The sequence below is a fragment of the Anolis sagrei genome, chromosome 5, assembly GCF_037176765.1.
Source record: "Anolis sagrei isolate rAnoSag1 chromosome 5, rAnoSag1.mat, whole genome shotgun sequence".
Taxonomy (NCBI): Eukaryota; Metazoa; Chordata; class Lepidosauria; order Squamata; family Dactyloidae; genus Anolis; species Anolis sagrei.
In genome coordinates, this window is record NC_090025.1 from 195,116,001 (window position 1) to 195,134,746 (window position 18,746).

The window sequence follows — 18,746 nt, forward strand, 5'->3', positions numbered from 1 at the left end:
CTTTTGAATGGACTCTTTCCAAGCCAAGTGTCCCCCGATGCTATATCTGCATTGCATTTTTTATGACCAAAGCGTCAGTACTATACATCCTTCCTGTTGAAATGCATTGTGTTCGTTTGGTGTTCACAGTTTGCATTTGAAGTTCTGACTTACAGTGGCAGTCGCTGACGTGAATGTCGTAGATGTGCGAGTGCGTCTTCAAGGCAAAGACGAGCCCAATGATGTACGCCACGGGAAGCAGCAGCGAGACAGTATAGACCAGGGGCCTCATGGGAAACAAGATAAATCATAAATATATATCTATATTCTATGTATATAATAAAAGTCAGTGTTTGTATGTGGAGGAAGTGCGGCGGACGCAGGGCGGAGGTGTATGTGGCAACTTTCTGATTGGTTGCCATTGTGGTATTATCTGCATATGGTCTCTGATTGGCCAGCCTCAAAACTCCAAGATTCTAAGGTGACAGAGGAGAGGAAAAGTCCTGAGGCTGTGTCAGAAAAATTACCAATACAGACCAAACTTGTCACACAGAGCCCGCAAGACCCACTCTATATCCTACTGCAGTTTGGAGGAGGATGGACCATGGATGATGTTACTTGCAGTACCATCACTCACTTTCTGAGACCGCTGTGACCCTCATCCAATGACTGATCAAGACCACACTTGGCACACAGAGCCCCCATGACCCAGTTTCCATCCTGGTGCAGTTTGGAGGAGGATGGACCATGGATGATGGGACTTGCAGTACCATCACTCACTTTCTCAGACCACTGCGACCCTCATCCAATGACTGATCAAGATCACACTTGGCACACAGAGCCCCCATGACCCACTCTCCATCCTGGTGCAGTTTGGAGGATGAACCACAGATGATGGGACTCACAGTACCTTCACTCACTTCCTGAGACCACTGCGAGCCATATAAATAACTGATAAAGACCAACCTTGATACACAATTCCTTTCTCAGATAACCCAGGCAGCGCCATGTCCCTAAGCTTGTATATAATAAAAGTCAGTGTTTGTATGTGTGTAGTGGTGTGGGTATGTGGGTGGCAGCTTTTTGATTGGCTGCCACTTCCACAGGCCACTGTGACCCCCACGATTGACGGACCTGAACAAAATTTGGCACACAGAATCACCAAGACCCACTTTATGTCCTGGTGTGGTTTAGGGGAAGATGGACCATGGATGATGGGATTTGCAATACTTTCACTCAGTTTCAGAGACTACTGTGACCCACACCAATGACTGATCAAGACCTAACACAAGAGCCCCCATGACCCACTCGACATCCTGGTGCAATTTCGAGGAGGGTGGACCATGGATGATGGGACTTGCAGTACCTTCACTCACTTTCTGAAACCACTGCAACTCTCATCCAATGACTGATCAAGACCAAACTTGGCACACAAGAGCCCCTATGACCCACTCTACATCCTGGTGCAATTTCGAGGAGGGTGGACCATGGATGATGGGACTTGCAGTACCTTCACTCATTTTCCGAGACCACTGTGACCCTCATCCAATGACTGATCAAGACCAAACTTGGCACACAGAGCTCCCATGACCCACTCTACATCCTGGTGCAGTTTCGAGGATGATGGACCATGGATGATGGGACCTGAAGTACCTCCACTCATTTCCCGAGACCGCTGCGAACCTCATCCAATGACCGATCAAGACCAAACTTGGCACACAGTGCCCCCAGTACCCACTTTACATCCTGGTGCTGTTTGGAGAAGGATGGACCATAGACGATGGGACTCAAAGTACCTTCACTCACTTCCTGACACCACAGCAACACTCATCTAATTACCAATAAAGACCAAACTTGGCACAGAGAGCCCCCATGGCCAACTCAACACTCTGGTGCGGATTGGAGGAGAATGGACCATGGACGATGGGACTCACAGTACATTCACTAACTTCCTGAGACCACAGCAACACTCATCTAATTACCAATAAAGACCAAACTTGGCACAGAGAGTCCCCATGGCCAACTCAACACTGGTGCGGATTGGAGGAGGATGGACCATGGGACTCACAGTACTTTCACTAACTTCCTGAGACCACTACGAGCCACACAAATAACTGAGAAAGACCAACCTTGGCACACAATGCCTTTCTCAAATAACCCAGGCAGCGCTGGGCCCCCAAGCTAGTAAATAAATAAAACCTGGTCACATAAGGTGTCCTTTGCCTTCTGCTAGAGGCAAAGGTCACCTTTCCCAACTGTCCTGTTGCCCAAATGGAAAAAGTCATAGAATCATAGAATCATAGAATCAAAGAGTTGGAAGAGACCTCCTGGGCCATCCAGTCCAACCCCATTCTGCCAAGAAGCAGGAATATTGCATTCAAATCACCCCTGACAGATGGCCATCCAGCCCCTGTTTAAAAGCTTCCAAAGAAAGAGCCTCCACCACACTCCCTCCGGGGCAGAGAGTTCCACTGCTGAACGGTTCTCAGTACGCTCCTCTGGCTTTGGAATCCTCCCACATCCCCCTTATTTACCCAAGCTCGCACCATTGGACTTCCACCTCTTTACAACAATGAAGTTATTGTATTGTCGAAGGCTTTCATGGCTGGAATCACTGGGTTGTTGTAGGTTTTTTCAGGCTATATGGCCATGTTCTAGAAGCATTCTCTCCTGACGCTTCGCCTGCATCTAAGTGACCTCTAGAACATGGCCATATAGCCCGAAAAAACCTACAACAACCTACAATAACAATGAGGTTATTTTTGAGACTCTGATTTCCAAAATCACAACATGGCTTTTGGAAATGTCCTGCAAGATGTCCCTCTCACGAGGACAAAGTTTTTATGATAGAACCGATTAGGAAATGACATTTAAAACTTCGTGTACACTAATGTAGCGTATTGTGAATGTAATACTTAAAAGAACAGAGTTCGTGCTCGGTTTTGACCCAAACGGGGGATTTCCAAACATTGGAATGCGGGAATTATGGAGCGCAAAGGTCAAAGCTGCCATCTGACTCCATCATGGGACGGAAGCAGAAAATCCATTTCCATCCCTTACACAGAATGAAGACTATGGCTTATTATGGATAGTCCTGCATGTGACAAGGGTGTGACATGGTATCATACCATTATTAGACCCATCTGACAAAAGTTTCCAAAAAGAAGAGGCAGAAAACTCCCCTCAATGGCTTCTTGAATGTTTGGGGTGCATCTACACTGTAGGATTGATGCACTTCGACAACTCCCTACTCTACAATTCCTCCAGATTAGTCTTGAGACAAAAGCCAAAGGAAGGATTGCCTTCAAAGACTTGGAAGGGACCATCCAGTCTTAACAGGCAAGAAGACACCATCCAAACCCTCTCGACAGATGGCCATGCCGCCTCTGCTGCAAAATATCAAGAGGAGGAGACTCTACTGGACTCCCAAGAAATCAAGAGTTGACTTGAAGGTAACAAAGCACAAGCCAAAGGAAGTAAGCTATTTCAGTACTACAGTCATTCTTCTACACTGTGGAATTAATGCAGTTTAATACCACTTTAAACTGTCATGGCTCAACACAATGTAGATCAGGCATGGGCAAACTTGGGCCCCTCCCTCCAGGTGTTTTGGACTGCAACTCCCACCATTCCTGACAGCCTCAGGCACTTTCCTTTTCCCCCTCAGCCGCTTAAGCGGCTGAGAGGGAAAAGGAAGGGGCCTGAGACTGTCAGGAATGATGGGAGTTGCAGTCCAAAACACCTGGAGAGAAGGCCCAAGTTTGCCCATGCCTGATGTAGATGCACCCTGTATGAATATAACACCAGCCTCATAATCTAACAGCAGATTATATCAGCCCTTCTGATTATGCTCTCAATATACGAGGGTTGAATGAAAAGTAATGCCTCCACCTTCGTAACTCCTCAACAGATAGCAGTACTGATATGCAGCAGGTACTGGCTTGTTCAGTAGACTTTCCTCTACAGTTCCATTTTGGCAGGAAGACTTAGCATTGAACGGTTGTGTTGTTAAAGTGCGAAGTACACATTGACCCCTGTGCAGACAGTAGGTCAATGTGACTTAAGCAACATGCAGTCGTTGAATTCTTGACAGGAGAAGGTGTCACCCCAAAGGAGATTCAAGCTGTTTATGGTGATTGTGTTGATGTGAGTACTGTGCGTCGTTGGGCGAGTAAGTTTAAAGATGTTGAGGTGGGAACATCTGATTTGGGTGACAAACAAAGAGTTGGACGTCCTGTGACAGCAACCACTGAGTTTCACAAGCAAAAGGTTGACAGATTGATTCAGGACGATCGTCGTATCACTCGGAGAGAAATTTCAGGCATAATCGGCATTTCACAAGAACGTGTGGGTCACATTATTGCTTTGCTTGGCTATCGGAAGATCTGTGCACGATGAGTACCCAGGTACTGTGAGACGCTGGTTGCGGAAACAGAGTGTCAACTTCTCCCGTGACAGCTTCAGAAAACTTGTTCATTGTTGGCAGAAATGTATCCAATTGTCTGGTGATTATGTCAAAAATTGAATAGTGGTAGTTAAAGAGCACATTCTAAGGATTATTTCTGCGTTTGGTTTATTGAAATACTCCCATCCAAACCCAAGTAATGAAGGTAGAGGCATTACTTTTCATTCAACCCTCGTGTGTATGTGTGTGTATATATATAAACAAACCCTTTTCTTAAAAGCCCACAAGCGATGGTTATAGGATACTTACTCAACGTGGCTGTAGTATAAGGTGCCGTTGTTCTCCATCTGCAAAAGGGATAACGCAAAGGTGAGATACAGGTAAACAATAGATTGAGACCCTCCAAAAAAGGGTGAGAAAAGGGGACATAAGCGCAATGTTTACATATTGGAACGGATGTCCAACTAAGTGAGAAGAAAGTTTGTTTTCTGTTGCTTCAGAGACTAAGACACAATGGGAGAATGGATTCAAATGGTAAGTAAAGACATTCCAGGTAAACATTAGGAAGAGCATCTTGAGAGTATGAGCTGTTTAGAGTGGAATATGCTACCTGTGAGCGTGGTAGAGTCTATTTTTAAGCAGAGGTTGGAGGGCCATCTGTCGGGAGAGATTGATTGTGCTTTTTGTTACAGCAGAATGGAATAGGAATTGTATTGTCGAAGGCTTTCATGGCTGGAATCACTGGGTTGTTGTAGGTTTTTCGGGTTATATGGCCATGTTCTAGAAGCATTCTCTCCTGATGTTTCGCCTGCATCTATGAAGTCCTCACAACCTCTGAGGATGCTTGCCACAGATGCAGGCGAAACCTCAGGAGGGAATGCTTCTAGAACATGGAATAGGAATTGTTGTATATGTTGTTGTTGTTATTATTATTTCTTACCCACCTCTCCTCATGACTTGAGGTGGGTTACAATGTCATGGAATATGAAGTATAGTTTGAATGGAATTGTATGAAAGGTGTATAGTTGGGGGTCTATATAGTCTAAGATTGAAGCCTGGAAAACTACAAGCAGGAGGTGAAGAATTCATGCACTGTAGTAAAAAGTTGCTGAACTGTTAACGACCAGAGACAAATGATTAACTCTTGGTGGAAAACAACATGTTTACATGACCAGAGGCAATGGCTCTTTTAAGTAAGGAAGCGTTTACAAGGCTCCTTACGTTCAAGAAGGAAAACCAACATCACTTAAGGAAGTCAAACAAGGCTCCGTAAGAAGGAAAACCAATTATCACTTTAGGGTCATTCCATGCCAAGTGGTCTAAAACAACATGTTTACATGACCAGAGACAATGGCTCTTTTAAGTAAGGAAGCGTTTACAAGGCTCCTTACGTTCAAGAAGGAAAACCAACATCACTTAAGGAAATCAAACAAGCCTCCGTAAGAAGGAAAACCAATAATCACTTTAGGGTCATTCCATGCCAAGCGGTCTGAAACAACATGTTTACATTACCAGAGGCAATGGCTCTTTTAAGCAAGGAAGCGTTTACAAGGCTCCTTACGTTCAAGAAGGAAAACCAACCTCACTTAAGGAAGTCAAACAAGCCTCCATAAGAAGGAAAACCAATAATCACTTTAGGGTCATTCCATGCCAAGCGGTCTGAAACAACATGTTTACATTACCAGAGGCAATGGCTCTTTTAAGTAAGGAAGCGTTTACAAGGCTCCTTACGTTCAAGAAGAAAAACCAACATCACTTAAGGAAGTCAAACAAGGCTCCGTAAGAAGGAAAACCAATTATCACTTTAGGGTCATTCCATGCCAAGCGGTCTGAAACAACATGTTTACATTACCAGAGGCAATGGCTCTTTTAAGTAAGGAAGCGTTTACAAGGCTCCTTACGTTCAAGAAGGAAAACCAACCTCACTTAAGGAAGTCAAACAAGCCTCCGTAAGAAGGAAAACCAATAATCACTTTAGGGTCATTCCATGCCAAGCGGTCTGAAACAACATGTTTACATTACCAGAGGCAATGGCTCTTTTAAGTAAGGAAGCGTTTACAAGGCTCCTTACGTTCAAGAAGAAAAACCAACATCACTTAAGGAAGTCAAACAAGGCTCCGTAAGAAGGAAAACCAATTATCACTTTAGAGTCATTCCATGCCAAGCGGTCTAAAACCTCCCATCATCATGTCTCCAATTTTGTTCAAATTTTAGCTGTAGCACCAATCGGGTGTTAAATTAAGTTTCCCAAAATTCGATGTCTCTAACTACAATAGTTGCTCATCTAGACCCCCTTTTCTGAAGGGTAGTCAGTTAGCATGTGCATTGGTCTATGATGGCTGAGCCCGGTTAACATCTTCCAAACAGAGGGTGCCTCCAGACAACACAGGTCAGGCTATCTCAGATACCCTCACTGATTGACTTTGCAGCTTTATTTCAACTCAAATGCTATTCAGGCTTGCTAACTGCAACATTCACGCTTGCTTCACATACAAGGTTTCTGAAACAGAGATATTACGCGTTTTAGCGGCCCTGATCCTCAGCAATAGACTCACCAGGTCGAAGTGGCAGCTCTGGCAGACGTAATGCCCGGGTGGCTCCTGCGTGATGTTATGGCATTCCCCGCAGACCAGCCGCCCGTAGACCTTGGAGAAGAGGGTGGGCGCAAAGACACCTGTAAGGAAAGGAGAGGGGATTGGATTAAGATGGCCCCTTCAGGGATATACAAGTCCTCCCTATGGTCAACTTCCACTGTATGTTGGGATGGAGACGTAGATATTCAGGAAGTTAACTTCTAGAGCTGTGCAAAAATTCAGATGCGGGTCGTAAATCGTAAGTATTTCAGCAAATTTGTATTTACAACGCAACTTACATCCACCTCTGAGAATTTTGGAAGAAAGTGTTTTCACGAGTCAGCTTGTTAACTAGGTTTCATTTAGAGCAGGCATGGGCCAAAGATTCTGTCCCAGCTTATCTGTCTGAACGTATCTCCCTCTATGAACCTCTATGAGAAGGGAGGAATATTGTTGGAGTTCAGCCTGTGATTGTGTTTAAGGAGCAGGGTCCTTTGGATGTTGGGAATGATGACAATGAGGTTCATGTAGGTAATGGTGTTTCCAATGATGAGTGCAAAGAATAGCATTCTCTGCTATTGATGCAGAGAATGGCCAGGAGATCCCTGTTCAAAGTGTATTTTCTGATGAGAATGTTCCTGAAGGGTTTGGGGATGATGGTGTGCTCCCTGAATTGCTACCAGAGAATTCCCGTGATTTGGGGCCTGAGAACAACTTGACACCTGGGCCAGCTGCAAAAATTAATGAGCCAGTAGATAGACGGGATGTTATTAGTCAAAATAGGAAAGCAGACCAGTCGCTTAGGCATTCTGCCAGGCTCAAAGAAAGAATGATAACGGATTCAAGGCTAAAATAAAACCCATTTCTGGCCGCTTGGGACATAGTGTAATGAGGAGATAAAAGTCCCAAGTACGGGATCTGTAGTCAGATGAAGCATCATTTGGAATCAAGTTAAGACACTTTTGCTGTTCCTTGGAAGCCTTGCTTTGGATAAATTTGTGTTAAGTGCCTTTGATTCATGTTTCCAGTTCTTGAGTTTTACTATAGAAGTTTCTGCCATTGTTTTTCATGAACTTTGATGGACTAATTTCCTGGACTATTTGTTCTGGCTTATCTTCCTACCTAACTGGATTTACCTATTCCTTTAAAGTGCTTTTTTACAGCGACTGTTTTTTTAAATATCTTCCATAAACGGACTGCATTTCTACTCAGCTGTGTGATGTTTAAAGTCTGAGGGCTTTCCTGGTCTGGAGTGCAACAAATATAAATACTGTAAATAAATAAATGATATTCCCAAAAGCGTACCTCCAACGGAGAGGAAGAGCAGGGCAGAGCTGACGCCAGCGGACCGACTGTTGAACCTCTGCTCTTGGTGCCGGATGCCTCCGATGACCATGCACAGCCCCTGCGAGGAAGGAAAGGAGGGTGAGATCCCACCTAAACATTAGGAAGAACTTCCTGATGCTCAGAGCTGGCCTGAACATGCAAAAAGGATGGCGGTATCTCAAAGCTTGGCCTGGGGGACCTTGGGAGGGATGGAGGGGACTCACGGGGATGAAGAGGACGCAGCCCAGGAGGGTGCCGGTCAAGGCGGACTTGACGATCTCCCCGTAGCACTTGTTCTTCTCCCGGGAGCCTTTGATGAGCGCCGTGATGTAGAAGGTCAGCTCCGTGATGGAGCCGAAGGTGGCGTTCACCACCGCGCCCACCGCAAAGTTGCTCTGGGCAGAGATGCTGAGAGGGAAATGGGAACAAAGGGAAGAAGAGGTAGAGCGTTTTCTATCAGAGAGGCGGAAGTAGAGAGCTTAAAACAGACATGGTGTGCATCCACACTGCAGAGTTAATGCTGCCATGGCTCAATGCTACAGAGTCCTGGGATTTAGAAGGAAACATTGCTGGGTGGGAAGGTAGCCAAAGCCTTTGTCCTCACAAGTTTCACCCTCTACACTGGACCATTAATGCCATTTAACAGCGCTTTATCTGCTGCAGCTCCCTGGGAGTTGTAGTTCAGTAAGACACCGGCACTCTATGGCAGAGAAGGCTAAAACTATTATTGTATTTATTATTATATTTATTTATTATTTATAACCCACTTTATTTGTCCTGCAGGAGACTCAAAGCAGCTAGAGCTCCCAGGATGTCATAGCATTGAGCCATCACCGTTAAAGCAGTGCCTAACTGCATTTGTGTGGTATATCTATACCACACAGATACATATATACCACACAAATATATATTGGTGTTGTAGTTCAGCCTTTTTGGGAGAATGAGCCTATGTCTAGTGAGAGTGAAACTGATGCACAGCAAAACAGACGGAAATGCTGCGGCATCAGACAAGGAGAACCTTTGCCCTAGTAATTCCTTAGCAATGAAAGATAACGAGTTGGAAGAGACAGAAATTTCCCCTGAGAACACACCTGCAATTAGGAGTTTGAGATTTGGGGTGAGGAAGTCAAAGTATGGAGGTCACAGAAAATTCATGAGAAATCCTTGAAATAACAGAGCAGGTGTCAAAGACATGATTTCATGGCTTTGTGGGCTTTAAATTAAATGATTGTTTTCTTAAGAGTCAGAACAGGCAACACTGCGTTACTGTGTAGATCCTGGGCCTTGTTCCACGTTCACATCTATATCTAAGATCTTTGGGAAGATCTGATACTCATGTTCATGGATTCATGTTTTAAATGAAGTTGCTATATTCCTGTTTATGGATTTTTGATTCCTGTTTTTTTCCTGCACCTCGTCATTTTTGAATAGAACTTTGCTAAATGGACTATGGCATTTTGAAGGCCTTTTTCCTATTGTTGTTTGGACTTTGCATTTTGTATTACCTTTTGGCCTTTTTATCTCTGTTTTTCTAAATAAACTGTTTAGCTAGTATTGCTGGACTCCTGTTTGGTATTGAGGACAAAGATAAATCCTGGCTAGAGTGCAAAAAATGGTCTCAAATGACCGGAAAGGAGGTTCCAGTTGAACATTAGGAAGAACTGACCATAAGGAGAGCTGTTCAACAGTGGAACTCTCTGCCTCGGAGTCTGGCGGAAGCTTTTATACAGAGGCTGGATGACCATCTGTTGGGAGGGTGTTGATGGTGCCTTCCTGCATAATGGGAGAAGGGGGTCAGATTGGATGGCCCTTGGGGTTCTCCTCCTATTCTATGAGACTGGATGGCCATTTGATGGGAGAGCTTTGATTGTGCTTTTCCTGCCTCACTGAAGGGGCTTGGACTAGATGGCCTTTGGGGGTCTCTTCCAACTCTAAAAGATTGTCCCTTGACGTTAAGTCCAGTCATGTCTGACTCTGGGGTGTGGTGCTCATCTCCATTTATAAGACGAAGAGCCTGCGTTGTCCACAGACACCTCCAAGGTCATGTGGCCAGCATGACTGCATGGAGCGCCGTTACCTTCCCGTCGGAGCGGTACCTATTGATCTACTCACATTTTGCATATCTTCCAACTCTAGGATTCCATGAAATGAAATACAAAGCTATTTTGTGTTTATACTTGAGCCCCATCCCTAAGATATTAATGAGTAGTCCATTCTATATTAATACATTCTGCACCCACAGATTCAATCCTTTGCAGCTTGAAAATAAAAATTGGGTGAGGGATACTCCACCCATCTGATGATGCCCAGACCTTACCTGGCAATGGCCATCCCGATGTAGTAGGAGAGCGGCATGATGGAGAGCAGGGCCAAGGTGAACTTGGTGACGGAGCTGGTGTGGTAGTTGTGCTTGTCTCCATAACCCAGGGCCAGGGTCACAATCACCAGGGGAAGCAGATCTAACGGCCGATGGTTCAGGAAAACAGGCATTAACATCATTTTTCATAGTTTAGACCTGGTATGGGCCAACTTAAGCCTTCCAGGAGAGACAGGTAATAAATGGATGATGATGAGGAGGAGGTTGCACCTTCACAACAATTGCGATTACTGGCAACCGTGTCGTAAGGGTTTCATGGTCATCATTATCAACATTACTATTATTATTATTATTATTATTATTATTATGAGGTTGCACCTTCACATCGATTGCAATTACTGGCAACCGTGTCGTAGGGATTTCATGGTCGTCGTCATCAACATTACTATTATTACATTTATTATTACATTTATTATATTTATTTATGTATTATTATTATTATTATTATTATGAGGTTGCACCTTCACATCGATTGCAATTACTGGCAACCGTGTCATAGGGGTTTCATGGTCGTCATCATCAACATTACTATTATTACATTTATTATTACATTTATTATTATTATTATTATTATTATTATTATTATGAGGTTGCACCTTCACATCGATTGCAATTACTGGCAACCGTGTCGTAGGGGTTTCATGGTCATCGTCATCAACATTACTATTATTACATTTATTATTACATTTATTATTATTATTATTATTATTATTATTATTATTATTATTATGAGGTTGCACCTTCACATCGATTGCAATTACTGGCAACCGTGTCATAGGGGTTTCATGGTCATCATCATCAACATTACTATTATTATATTTATTTATGTATATTATTATTATTATTATTATTATTATTATTATTATTATTGACACCAAAACACAGTATGTCACAGCAAACGAGATGATGATGATGATGATGATGATTATTATTAGCCCCTGGTAGTGCAGTGAGTTAAAGTGCTGAGCTGATGAGCTTGTTGAACGACAGGTTGCAGGTTCGAATCTGGGGAGCGGCATGAGCTTCCACTGTCAGCCCCAGCTTCTGCCAACCTAACAGTTCGAAAACATGCAAATGTGAGTAGATCAATAGGTACTGCTCCGGCGGAAAGGTAACGGCGCTCGATGCGGTCATGCCGGCCACATGACCTTGGAGGTGTCTATGGACAATGCCTTTCACGTCCATTCAAGTCCACTTTAACTTGTGAAGTTTCACCTGCAATTTACCTGTGCATACTAGCCATGGGCAATCCATGGTTCTAAAGTACTTACAAAACTAGAGGGCGCTGCTGCTTTGCTTCTAAAGTGCTGCTAAAATTCGGATGGTGAAAATTTCAGAACTCTTAACAAAACTTTCAAAATTTCATTATTGTTTTGTTATTGGTGATTTTTATGACAGGATAATGATAAATAATAACTTTGTATTGTCGAAGGCTTTCATGGTCGGAATCACAGGGTTGTTGTAGGTTTTTCCTGACCACATTCACACCTAGCTCCAGCAGACAAGAGTCCTTTGTCCCACCCTGGTCATTCCACAGATATATAAACCCATTTTCCTACTTCCAATAGACCTCACTACCTCTGAGGATGCTTGCCATAGATGCAGGTGAAACGTCAGGACAGAATGCCTCTAGAACATGGCCATATAGCCCAGAAAAACTTACAACAACCCTTCTGAAATTAGTTGTTCCTATAAGTGTAAAATAAGCCAAGACTGGCATGGCAGAAAGGATACTGACGGCGAAGACGTTGATCCCGTCCACGGCGTACTTGTAATAATAAGCGTTGCAAGCGCGGTAGCAGCAAAGGACCACTTCGGCATCCAGGAGCACGGAAGTCTGGACCACGGAATGAAAAGAGAGGCAAGGACAGCTTAAGACACACAACACGAGTTGCTCAGCTCCAAAGCTTGCGAGAGATCATCCGGAGTTTTGGAGTTCGATACCACCTGTATGCAGATGATGTCTAACTCTATCACTTCTTCCCACCAGATGCTGAGGAGGTTGGAACCCCAGGTCTCAGCGGTGGCCGGGAGAGCTTTTGCGCAATTAAAACTTGTGCACCAGTTGCGCCCGTACCTTGGGAAGTCTGATCTGGCCACGGTGGTCCACGCTCTTGTTACATCCCGGATAGACTACTGCAACGCGCTCTACGTGGGGTTGCCCTTGAAGACTGTTCGGAAACTCCAACTAGTCCAGCGTGCGGCAGCCAGATTGCTCACCGGAGCGACATACAGGGAGCATACCACCCCCCTGTTGTGCCAGCTCCACTGGCTGCCGGTCCAATTCCGAGCACAATTCAAGGTGCTGGTCTTAACCTACAAAACCCTATACGGTTCTGGTCCAGTGTATCTGTCCGAACGTATCTCCCTCTACGTCCCACCTCGGAGTTTGAGATCATCTGGGGAGGCCCTGCTCTCGACCCCACCACTCTCACAAGTGAGGCTGGTGGGGACGAGGAGCAGAGCCTTCTCAGTGGTGGCCCCCCACCTGTGGAATTCACTCCCGGGGGAAATCAGAACAGCACCAACCCTCCTCTCCTTCAGGAGGAGGGTGAAGACATGGCTGTGGAACCAGGCCTTTGGGCAACCAGGCAATTAGACAATGACAACCAAATAAGACAATCAGATGTGTAAGATCGGCAGGATTGTCGAAATAGAACCAAAACAGACCTTTGAGTTAATTGTACACTGATGGGTAGGAGGAAGATCCAGGTTTGTATTGTTTTTACTGATTTTATCATTTTACTGATTTTATTGGATAATGTTGAATTGTGGGAATTTGTACTGTTATATTTTTGTGATGATTGTTTGTGTAGCAGGCGTCTAAGTGCGCCTTGCAGCTGTAAGCCGCCCTGGGTCCCCTTCGGGGTGAGAAGGGCGGGGTACAAGAACCCCAAATAAATAAATAAATAAATAAATAAATTGTCCAGGTCCAGAACCCAGTGCATGGCAGGTCTGGATGAGGGCACACAAATTGAAATTGAATCCTGCGCACGAGGGGGTTACACTCCCTCTGAGGACGCAGGTCCGTAGCTTGGAGGTCCTCCTGGACTCAGTGCTGTCGCTTGATGCTCAGGTGTCAGCCTTTGCCACCTGAATTGCCAGTGGTACCAGGATTGTGGCGCAGCTGGCTGAGTGTCAGCTGCATTATGATCACTCTGACCAAAAGGTCATGAGTTCGAAGCCAGCCTGAGTTGGAGTGGGTTTCCAACCAATTGTGTGTAGCCTGTTGTCGACCTTTGCAACCCGAAAGACAGTTGCATCTGTCAAGTAGGAAAATTAGGTACCACCTTAAAGTGTGGGGAGGCTAAATTAACTGATTTATGAGGCCATAAAGAAGACTCCAGCAAAGCATTCCAGTGAGGAAGCATGCGGGGAATGCGGAAGTGCTTCATCAGCATCCCCTGGTGGCCAGAAAAAGTTAAATAGCCTCTGTGTATGTCTGTATATGTTTGTATGTCAAAAATTGAATGTGTGCCATATATATGTACACTGTAATCCGTCCTGAGTCCCCTGCGGGGTGAGAAGGGCGGAATATAAAAGCTGTAAATAAATAAGAAATTAATTAATAAATAAGTTACTAATGGAGCCATAGGTTGAACTTGTGAGAAAAGAGATTTCACCTGAATTATTAGGAAGATGTTCTCAATCGTAAGGACTGTTCATGCATGTTGGGTTCTCCTTCTCTGGAGATTTTTACGCAGAGACTGGATGGCCACCTGTCGGGAGGGCTTGGATTGGGTGTTCTTGCATGGGGTTGGACTGGACGGTCTCTGGGGGGGCCCTTCCAAAATTGTGGTACTATGCAACAGTGACAAAATCTAGAGCTGTACTGGATCACACCATTGCACAATCAATATGGCTCAATATTATGAGCCCCAGAACATCCACCTCTAGTGGCGCAGCAGGTTAAACTGCTGAGCTGCTGAACTTACTGACTGAAAGGTTGGTGGTTCGAATCTGAGGAGCAGGGTGAGCTCCTGCTTTTAGCCCCAGCTTCTGCCCACCTAGCAGTTTGAAAACATGAAAATGTGAGTAGATCAACAGGTACCGCTCCGACGGGAAGGTAACAGCGCTCCATGCAGTCATGCTGGCCACATGACCTTGGAGGCGTCTATGGACAATGCCAGCTTAGAAACGGAGATGAGCACCAACCCCCAGAGTCAGACAAGACTAGACTTAATGTTACCTTTACTATTTCACAATCAATATGGCTCAATATTATGAGACACAAAAGACAATGGATTCCCACAATCACAAAAAGCACAAATCCACTACAAGTTGTGAACTTGTAGTGGATTTGTGCTTTTTGTCAATATTATGAGACCCAGCTCATCCACCTCTACGCACCCCCATTGCCAGTGGCGCAGCGGATTAAACCGCTGAGCTGCTGAACCTGTGATTGAAAGGTTGGTGGTTCGAATTCAGGGACCAGGGTGAACTTCCGCTGTTAGCTCCAGCTTCCTGACTGTGAGAGCCGTTCAGCAGTGGAACTCTCTGCCCCGGAGTGTGGTGGAGGCTCCTTCTTTGGATGCGTTTAAACAGAGGCTGGATGGCCATCTGTCAGGGGTGATTTGAATGCAATATTTCTGCTTCTTGGCAGAATGGGGTTGGACTGGATGGCCTATGAGGTCTCTTCCAACTCTTTGATTCTATGATTCTGCCCACTTAGTAGTTTGACAATATGCAAATGTGAGTAGTTTGACAATATGCAAATGGAGAATGTGTAAGTTAACTGTCATTGTTGTATGGAACTATTGCTGTTTTTATTGTCTTTACTGTTTGTGAACCGCTGTGAGTCGCCCTTGGGCTTGAGATACAGCGGTATATAAGCATAGTAAATAAATAAATAAATAGACCAATAGGTACTGCTTCTGCGGGAAGGTGACGGCGCTCCATGCAGTCATGCTGGCCAAATGACCTTGGAGGCATCTACGGACAACGCCGGCTCCTTGACTTAGAAATGGAGATGAGCACCAGCCCACAGAATCAGACACGACTAGACTTAATCATAGAATCATAGAATCAAAGAGTTGGAAGAGACCTCCTGGGCCATCCAGTCCAACCTCATTCTGCCAAGAAGCAGGAATATTGCATTCAAATCACCCCTGACAGATGGACATCCAGCCTCTGCTTAAAAGCTTCCAAAGAAGGAGCCTCCACCACACTCCGGGGCAGAGAGTTCCACTGCTGAACAGCTCTCAGAGTCAGGAAGTTCTTCCTCATGTTCAGATGGAATCTCCTCTCTTGTAGTTTGAAGCCATTGTTCCGCGTCCTAGTCTGCAAGGAAGCAGAAAACAAGCTTGCTCCCTCCTCCCTGTGGCTTCCTCTCACATATTTATACATGGCTATCATATCTCCTCTCAGCCTTCTCTTCTTCAGGCTAAACATGCCCAGCTCCTTAAACCGCTCCTCATAGGGCTTGTTCTCCAGACCCTTGATCATTTTAGTCGCCCTCCTCTGGACACATTCCAGCTTGTCAATATCTCTCTTGAATTGTGGTGCCCAGAATTGGACACAATATTCCAGATGTGGTCTAACCAAAGCAGAATAGAGGGGTAGCATGACTTCCTTAGATCTAGACACTATGCTCCTCTTGATGCAGGCCAAAATCCCATTGGCTTTTTTTGCTGCCACATCACATTGTTGGCTCATGTTTAACTTGTTGTCCACGAGGACTCCAAGATCTTTTTCACACGTACTGCTCTCGAGCCAGGCGTCCCCCATTCTGTATCTTTGCATTTCATTTTTTCTGCCAAAGTGGAGTATCTTGCATTTGTCACTGTTGAACTTCATTTTGTTAGTTTTGGCCCATCATCTCTCTAATCTGTCAAGATCGTTTTGAATTCTGCTCCTGTCCTCTGGACTATTGGCTATCCCTCCCAATTTGGTGTCGTCAAGGGGAAACCTAGAAACATGGAATTGTGGGAGTTGCAATCCGAAACACCTAGATGGAAGGCAGAAGGTGACCCGCGCCTGCCTTAGAACAATATATTGTGTAGCTTTGTCCCCTTCCTTTGTGTTTCCTGACCTTCCGGAGGCTCTGGATGTGGACGCGCTCCGGGGGCAGGAGCAGGACCCTGGCGATGGCGCGCGCATTCATCTTGGCGATGGGGATGTTGAAGACCAGGAGCCAGGAGACCAGGCAGATCAGGCTGTGGGCCACGCAGAGGAACGGGTAGCCAGAGAGGAGCCAGATCACAGTGCTCGGGCGGCGCTGGAAAGGAAGGAAGCATCCGTCAGATCCTGACGTCATTCTAAGTTTCTAGTCCTTAACTGTCTAAGCTGCATCAAGGATGTGTTGTCAAAGACTTTCATGGCTGGAATCATTGAGTTGCTGTGAGCTTTTTTGGACTGTATGGCCATTTTCCAGCAGCACTTTCCCCTGACGTTTCACCTGCGAGTTGACTCCCAACAGCAGAGCTGGACCAAACTTGGCACACAGACTCCTCATGATCAATAGAACGTACTGGAGGAGTTTGAGGGAGACTGACCCAGGATGATGGGAGTGAGAGTTAACCCACACCCAGAGAGCCTTTTCTAATGGAGCCCAACATAAAACACAAAAACAAACCATGTGTATTTTTAATAAAGCAGCGTTTCTCAACCTGGGGGTCGAGACCCCTAGGGGGGTCGCGAGGGGATGTCAAAGGGGTCCCCAAAGACCACCAGAAAACACAGTATTTTCTGTTGGTCATGGGAGCTCTGTGTAGGAAGTTTGGCCCAATTCTATCGTTGGTGGAGTTCAGAATGCTCAGTGGTCACCAATTTAAATCATTATCCAAGGGCAGCCCATCACTTCTAAATAAGTCAACACGTCAGTGGGTCAGCCTATTCTCCAAAGGCCTGATCCCATAGCCAGGGTTTACGGTCAAGAGCAGTGTTTCTCAATCTGGGGGTCGGGACCCCTGAGGGGGTCGTGAGGGGGTGTCAGAGGGGTCGGCAAAGACCATCAGAAAATATAGTATTTTCTGTTGGTCATTGGGATTCTGTGTGGGAAGTTTGACTCAATTCTAATGTTGGTTGAGTTCAGAATGCTCTTTGATTGTAGGTGAACTATAAATCCCAGCAACTACAACTCCCAAATGTCAAGTTCTGTTTCCCCCAAACTCCACCAGTGTTCACATTTCAGCATATCGGGTATTTGTGCCAAGTTTGGTCCAGATCCATCCTTGTTTTAGTCCACAGTGCTCTCTGGTTGTAGGTGAACTACAACTCCCAAACTGGGGTTCAGAATGCTCTTTGATTATAGGTGAACTATAAATCCCAGCAACTACAACTCCCAAATTACAAAATCAATCCTCCCCCAACCCCACTTGCATTCACATTTGGGTGTTTTGGATATTTGTGCCCAGTTTGGTCCAGTGAATGAAAATGCATCCTGCATATTTACATTATGATTCATAACAGTAGTAAAAGGACTGTTATGAAGTAGCAACGAAAGTAATGTTGTGGTTGGGGGTCACCACAACATGAAGGACTGTATTAAGGGGTCACGGCATTAGGAAAGTTGAGAACCACTGCTCTAGTCTATTCAACCTCCTGCCAGGTCCAGATCAGCTTCCAGTTGTGAACTTTGTACAGAAAGTTATTATTTTCTTTCCCCCAAACTCCACCAGTGTTCACATTTCAGCATATCGGGTATTTGTGCCAAGTTTGGTCCAGATCCATCCTTGTTTTAGTCCACAGTGCTCTCTGGTTGTAGGTGAACTACAACTCCCAAACTCAAGGTCAATGCCCACCAAACTCTCCCAGTATATTCTGTTGGTCATGGGAGTTCTGTGTGCCAACTTTGGCCGATTTCCATTGTTGGTGGAGTTCAGAATGCTCTTTGATTGCAGGTGAACTATCAATCCCAGCAACTACAACTCCCAAATGACAAAATCAATCCCCCCTCCAACCCCACCAGTATTCAAATTTGGGCGTATCAGGTATTTGTGCCAAATTTGGTCCAGTGAATGGAAATACATCCTGCAAATCAGATATTTATTTACATTACGATTCATAACAGTAGCAAAATGAGAGTTGTGAAGTAGCAATGAAAATAATGTTACGGTTGGGGGTCACCACAACATGAGGAACTGGA

The 18,746-nt window shown here is 45.1% G+C and overlaps 1 protein-coding gene across 2 annotated transcripts in view; it reads right to left on the reverse strand.

Annotated features, from left to right (window-relative positions):
• The window catches only part of LOC132775588 (uncharacterized), an 85,198-nt gene that overhangs the window by 16,039 nt on the left and 50,413 nt on the right, over nucleotides 1-18,746 (reverse strand). For both annotated transcript variants that reach the window (XM_067469369.1, XM_067469370.1), the window contains exons 8-15: nucleotides 16,692-16,877; nucleotides 12,395-12,497; nucleotides 10,601-10,742; nucleotides 8,508-8,691; nucleotides 8,263-8,362; nucleotides 6,940-7,058; nucleotides 4,694-4,731; nucleotides 154-266 (exon numbers count right to left, since the gene is read on the reverse strand). In XM_067469369.1, coding sequence (XP_067325470.1) covers nucleotides 154-266; nucleotides 4,694-4,731; nucleotides 6,940-7,058; nucleotides 8,263-8,362; nucleotides 8,508-8,691; nucleotides 10,601-10,742; nucleotides 12,395-12,497; nucleotides 16,692-16,877 — 985 coding nt within the window. The remainder of the gene's footprint in view (nucleotides 1-153; nucleotides 267-4,693; nucleotides 4,732-6,939; nucleotides 7,059-8,262; nucleotides 8,363-8,507; nucleotides 8,692-10,600; nucleotides 10,743-12,394; nucleotides 12,498-16,691; nucleotides 16,878-18,746) is intronic.